Here is a 6,866-nt window from a genome sequence, read left to right on the forward strand (position 1 = left end):
TATGTATCTTCTCTCTCACATCAGTATTTGATAATCAGTTTTTCTATCCTGTACTGTTGCTCAGCTAGTCAAGATCAGCACTGAGTTAGACACGAGTTCTCCATCTCTTACAATACTAAAATCTACATTCTTGATCATCTAATGTTAAACATTGCATCAAATCTGTTTATTTGTTTTTATACCTACCATACAGCTGAAAATAGGTGAGACAGTAGAAAGATCAGATTTTTAATGCTAAAAGAATGGTGGTTTGAGAAAAAAAAAATCAAACAAGTAAATGCTAAATTTGCAAGAACATGCACCAATTCTACAAAACGGGCTGCTGAAATTCCAGCTGACTTCACGAAGGAAACACCCACCCAGTACTTCCTCGTTACACTGCTGCCATTTAGGTTGGTTTTGCCATGTAGTGTGGAACAGTCGCTACTGTGCAGCTGCAGCAGTCCCTGCCCACGTTTCCCTGGATTTCAGGAGGTCAGAGAGGGCTCCGGGAGCTGCTCGGTGCTTGCGGCACCCCCGGGCACCGGCGCAGCGCCGCCCGCTGCGCACTGCGGGCACGACAGCCGCCAGCCCGGCACCGGGGCTTGTGACTACCAAAGAGATTGGTTCCGCTAATGAAAAAAGATGATGTTTTGACCAGGCCAAATATCTGCCAACAAAGGTGGCTCGTTCTTGTGAGTGACTGTGTAAGAAATTGAACTACCTTGTGTACCTCAGTTACAGCCAAATACACAGAAAATGGTATTTAAGCAACAATAAGAAGTGTTTCTGGCCATTCCACTCCAGCAAGCTTTACCAACAATGCTTCCTTATCTTTCCCGGTGCTAAGTCCTGAAATGGGAGTAAATCAGCTTCAACTTTCCACCACTATCATGTGTCCTGTTGCCTGGTGCTAGAACATTTCACAACTTTGCCTTAAGAAATGAGCAGCGTGTTCAGAATCAAAAGAGAGAAGGATGCACAGTGAGGCATTGAAAAAGTTTGGTTTGATATTATCAGCCTTGGGAACTGCTACAGAAAGTAATGGTGTGACTGGAATCCCAGGTTTTCAGATCAGGGATTGAAAAACAAAAATTTCTTGGAAAATCAGATTTAGCGTGCACGTACTAGAGATTGTATGTCAATGGTGCCTCATGTTTCCATAAAGAAAAAGGTTAAGAAACATTGTGCTAATGGACAAAATTTCACCATGAAAATTTGAACACATTTATGTCACTTACTTGATCCAGAAACATGCCAGTCTTTACATTCCCTGATTGCTATGTCATTGTCTAGACTTATCTTAATTCTTCCACTGTGTGCTTTATTATCAAACACGATCTGTATTAAAAACAACAAATGAAGAAAAGATGCATCTCTTTATCAAGTTAAACAATTACATATGTAGCCCACTGTATTGCTAAGCCTGCATAATGATGCAGAATAATTCTCCTAGGGGAGAAGTTACAACACTTTTCTAAGCTTAAACTAATTCAAGTATCTTCAAATAAATGGTGTCAAAATGAAAAACAAATCTGCTGAATTTACACTTCCATTATATTTCAAATGGATTAGAGCACAAGTGGCTGTAAGCCAAGCAAGTACTTCAGGACCACATCAGGAGCACTCAAAGCTTAACCTCCCACGGCGACAACTGCTGGTTATGTACAGGGTACACTAAGCCATACCAGAGTAATCCAGGCACCACTGACCCAGTGGTACTCAATTCTCTTCAGAAAATGCCTGTGCTGACTGTGTGCAGTAAAACAGCAAGCCATTTTCTGGTTTTGAACAGAAGGTCCCGTGGCAGGCTTCCACATACCCGCAGAGTGAAATCGTAGCAGTCGGGGAGCTCGTGGTGACGAACGGTCTGGAGGTTGATTGCCTTCAGATTGAACATGAGCTGCACTGCCACCAGCCTGCAACAGAGCTTCAGCTTAGCCCTGCACAGGGAGAACACACCAAAACCCCAGCACAGGAGATGCTCTTTGCTCCTCACCTGGGGAAATCCAGAGTGAAATTCAAATTGTGCTTTCCCATCGTGGTGTTGTCTAGTGAAGTCGTTGGCTCAATGTACAAGCAGTCTGGAATGGATAAGGACTCACAACAATATCTCATGGATTATCAGGCTCTTTAACTGTAATCTGCCTGTCCCACTCCCGAGGCTGTTATGAGCTGTTGGCTACACCAGACAAGATAGCACACTTGAGTGAGGAGTCATCTGAGAAGCCAACTGACAAATACACTGGCTTCCTTCAACACCAAGTTACTCATCATGAATTCACAGGGATCACTACTGAAAATTAGCCCCAGACACTTGTATTAGATGGCCACCAGTGCTAAAGGCCCATCACTTCTTTGTGGCATTAGACATTGGAGGTGAGGGTTAGTTACAGAGAACTTTTCTTACCAGTTTTGGCTGGTAGTAAGTTCAATACCGATTATGTGATAAGACTATACCACACTGTAAAGTTTTTAAAATAATTCATCAAAAATGTAGGTCCCATCCTCCCAAAGATCTGATAAAATAGATCAGGTTCATCACCAGTCACAATCTCTGGGTCTATATCAAAGGTGTCGTTTCCAGGACAGATGATTCCTCGCTTGTAGAACTGCTGACAAACAGCCAGAGGTGTCTCTTCTGCTCCCCTCTTCTCATAAGCATGATTTCCAACAGAGATGTTGGGCAGCTGGAGGTACTAAAGTCCAAAACAAACAAACCAACGTAAATAGCAACAAAACTGTTAGTCTCTGAGAAAAAAACAAAACAAAGCAAACAAAAAAAATGAAACAAAGCAAAGCAGAAGTGTTTGGATTGGTTATAACCCATCTCTTTTATTTAAAACATCATTTAAAGAACTGTGAAACCTAAACCACACAACAGCCAAGTCCTCAAATATCTTAAGGTATTTGACAAAAACACTAGGTACAGGATTTGGATCTAAATACCTTTTTGCTTATCATGTTTTTCTCCTTACAATCTTTACTAGAAAGCCTAATTTGTTACTTATAAAGGATTCTGGCTAAAATCCATTGAGTGCTTTTAGTGTAGAACAAGTACACTGATTAGCTTTAAGGATGTTACCACACTATAGCGCTCTAGCAATGACAGAAAACCTCATTGAGGTGATGTTTTAGTCTTAAGCAATGGACACAGAAGTTCAATTCAAAAAGGGGTACCCAGGTACCAGGGGTACTGTACATATTGCAGCAACAATTCCTACCTGGTTTATTGCAAAGAATATCTGGTCATAGACATCTGTTTGTGTGTATACAGCATAGGTATCATCCATTCCGTCCATGTATCCTTTCAAGAACAGATGTTTGAATGCAACAGTGTTCTCTTCTTTGAAGGCAACCACCATTTGGTTGCTCAATCCAAAAACCACCAGCTGAAAAAGACATATATTTCCTGTTCAAGGTTGGCTTCTGGATTAACATATGAACCTGTTCTATGAACAGTCAGCCTTTTGCCTCACTGGTAGACAGAGCAATTACATGCAGGCTGCTCCATTCCACAGCTGCTGAAATGAAAGTTTGACTTTAAGGAAACAGTGGGTTTCACAATGTGTCTTTAACATGTTTACAGCATCTTGGCCAAGGACTTGAATTTTTACCAAGAAAATGATACCATCTCAGGTTCGAGCTCCCTATATACTGTTACACATGCTTTGTTAGCTCGGCCTGGCTCAATTGACTTGCCCTGGGGGAATATCATTGTTCCTCAGCCAAAAAGGCAGGACCAGACTTAACAAGACCCCACTTTGAAGTCCTTATTCCAGTCCACAAAAGGGAAATTGAGGACAGCTCAGGAAAACAAACATCTCTCAATCAAGTTGCAGTGAAAAGCGCTTTGAGAATAACTCACCAAAGCTGTGCTTGCAAAAGGGAAACACCAGCAGCTGGTAAAAAAAATATATTGCAACGGTTCATGAAAAGTGAGCACAAAACTGTTAGCTAGTATCCAGACTGGAAAAGGTTTCTAGAAGTACATGATGTATTGTTTCTGGGAGCTCACAACTGCTTGACTGTTGTTTCAAATCTGGTGTCAGGTGTATTGTGAAGAAACTCATCCAAGATAAGTCAGAATGAGTAGTCTGCAGATTTATGGCCATGGTGCAAACTGGATATGCAGGTTTTGATAAGGGTAACTCAGTTACAGAGATACTGAAATGCTCTGTAGGCAAGCTCAGCCCACAGGAATACACCAGCAAACCAACACTGCACAGACTGAATTACCACAAGACAGATTTTCTCTGAAAATATGAAATCAGCATTAGTTCCTTTCTTACTTGGATTCTTCCATCATCAAATTTTACTTTTAGTCACAAAATAGGAGAGATGACAATCAGGGAATGATGACACATTTAAAAATGAAACAGTAATAGATACAAACATGCTGCCAGATGCACAGGAGGAGAACTTTTTCTGCAGTTTGTGCCATCACTCATGCAAATGGAAAGAAAACATTCTTTTCTATACATGTATTGCCATAGCACTGGCATGACCATAAAGGGAAATCACATGTGGGCAACTCTGAAGGATCATCTGAGGACTTAGAAAGGTTTCATGAAAACTTTCTTCTGCCCTAACCACAGAACTTTGAGACAAACAACTGTGTTTTGAGCAGTAGATAAATGCATTATATGAAATCTCTGGTGCAAGGCTGGGTGAGAGGAAGAATTTCTGAGGTTTTTTTTCAATGCAAGAGTTTGTATGCCATATGCAAGTTATAAGCGAAACAAAAAAAAGAAGAAAGTCACCAATTTCAGTTCTTATCACTGTGATATCGAAACAGAAACGACTTCTCCTTCCCTCAAACACAACAGTGAAGCAGGTATTGGGGTAACAGATGCATAAGGATGCCATCATTTGGTGGGGGAGGGGGAATGGCAAAGGGAAAAAAAGCAAACTAAAAGGTCAAGTGGAGCCCTTAAACATAGCTCCTTTCATCTGTACTGGAAGGCTATTTTTTTCAGTCCATAGTTTCATGAGAAAATTAGGCCACCCGAGATCTTAGCCACATATATGCAAATAAGATCATTTTGCAATCTATCCTTTCCCTTTCTCTGCACCACACCATGAATTGCATGTCACCTGCATTTATCTGACTTCCCAAAAGCTGAGTCCCTGCTTCCATAGGTACTCACCTGAACTGTAACCATTACTATTTTGAGTAACTGAATCCCAAGTTTCCAAGGCTTTCTGCCCCGGGCCCAAAATTTCTCACACGGGTTCATGAAGAAAAATTTTAACTTCCTTCTAAGCTGGTCTTCCAAAAGTGCCTCCTGTGATACTGATGAGTGTCGTTTGTAGCCGCAAAGGTTTTCATCATCATGTGCACTGCAGCTGCTCACAGTCACTTCAGGATTCTCCATTTCTGAAAAGAAAAGTAGTCCTTGTCCGTTGAAAAACCCGCAAGCATCAACAGAGTAGCAGCAGATCAGTCTGCACTAACAACCAGGACTCCAGAGGTGTTTATCTTCTGTGGAAGGCACACTTTACACTGAATTTCAGACCTTTCACATATTATCACACACTTTCTGCAGAAGTCCAAGAAAAATACGGCCAAGTTCTTAAATTTACAGCTAGGCTGCCAGGACACCTATTTAATAGTGGAATTTCTGTCCATTTGTACTTACAGGATCACTTCCTGAAAACTTCTTCCTCTCTCACTTGACAACACAGCATATGTGCAAGACATCCTGACTCAAGAGGAGCACAAAAAGCCTCTCATGACCATTCACTCTTCTGGAAAAATTATCTACTGATGTAGCTAGTATTTTTCCCCACACCTACAAGCCTATGTCCAGTCCCTGGAAGAAATGGAATTTTCAAGAGAGGCAGAGGTTTTCTTATACATTACTATTAGCATGGTTTACTCTGGGAAATGGAGCATGACAAATTGCAATTCCGATAAATCACCTGAGAGCATTAACTTGTGATTTGGCAGGATTATGTCTTTTTCTTTTGCCATAAAAGACCCAATGCAAACCACCAGTGATAATGAGCCAAACAAAAAGACCAAGAGGTAATTGAATCATGCTTAGCCAGAGGCTCACATTTGAGCTCAGTATGAGGGGAAAAGATTAGATGAGAACCTTATAAACGTATTTGAGACACTACTCTGCATAGTATTCAGCATGTTTACATTTTGATCTGTTACTAAATTCAACATTTTATAAATGCTTTATAAAGACTCACAAACATTTTATAAATGCTTTATAAAATACTAAAGAACTAGCCAGGAATATTTTTTTCAGATGACATTAAGAACCGAGAAGACAGCCTTGGCTGTGAATAAAGGTGTGCCTTATTAGACAGTTTATTTTTGATTCCCATAAGAATAGTCTTGTATGTAACTCAAAAAATCATCATCAAGATTGATCAAAGACATTTTTACAAATGTCCAGTCACATCCAGTCTCCTCCAGCAGCCCCTGCACACAGAAGAACAACAGTCTGTTTCAGACATGATTCGAGACCTTCAATTTCCCCAACTGTCAGGAACGGAACAAAAGTTTGGAGTCAGCAGTGCAACACTAAGAACAGGCCCATACAGAGGCCAGAAAAGTTCAGCTCCTTTTTTATCAGACTTCCATTGTCCTGCAGGATAGAGTACATTCTGCTGTGCTCTCCACTCACCTTTCTCACAGCTGATCCAGCATTTCTAAAATTAAGCCCTACTCTGCCACTGCAATAGTACTGTCAATAACAGTGCTAGGAAAAAAAAAAACACACCCCGAAACAGCAACAAACCCAAACCCATTTCTGGTCCCCACGGTGGGCTCGAGGCGCTTTCCCACAGGGCAGCCCCCTGCTCCCCCACAGCCCGGCTCGGGGTCTCGGCAGCCGGGGCGGTCACAGCGGGGGCGGTCACTGCGGGCC

General features: G+C 41.5%; 1 protein-coding gene across 3 annotated transcripts in view; it reads right to left on the bottom strand.

The window, feature by feature from the left end:
- The window catches only part of MCOLN3 (mucolipin 3), a 14,763-nt gene that overhangs the window by 6,588 nt on the left and 1,309 nt on the right, over positions 1–6,866 (bottom strand). For all 3 annotated transcript variants that reach the window (XR_004081832.1, XM_031057890.1, XM_005422049.2), the window contains exons 2-7: positions 5,130–5,359; positions 3,204–3,371; positions 2,525–2,678; positions 1,979–2,063; positions 1,802–1,898; positions 1,221–1,320 (exon numbers count right to left, since the gene is read on the bottom strand). Coding sequence is in view for 2 of the 3 variants with exons in the window: in XM_031057890.1 (XP_030913750.1) it covers positions 1,221–1,320; positions 1,802–1,898; positions 1,979–2,063; positions 2,525–2,678; positions 3,204–3,371; positions 5,130–5,357 (832 nt within the window). In the remaining variant the exon portion in view is untranslated. The remainder of the gene's footprint in view (positions 1–1,220; positions 1,321–1,801; positions 1,899–1,978; positions 2,064–2,524; positions 2,679–3,203; positions 3,372–5,129; positions 5,360–6,866) is intronic.

The sequence above is a fragment of the Geospiza fortis genome, unplaced genomic scaffold, assembly GCF_000277835.1.
Source record: "Geospiza fortis unplaced genomic scaffold, GeoFor_1.0 scaffold403, whole genome shotgun sequence".
NCBI lineage: Eukaryota > Metazoa > Chordata > Aves > Passeriformes > Thraupidae > Geospiza > Geospiza fortis.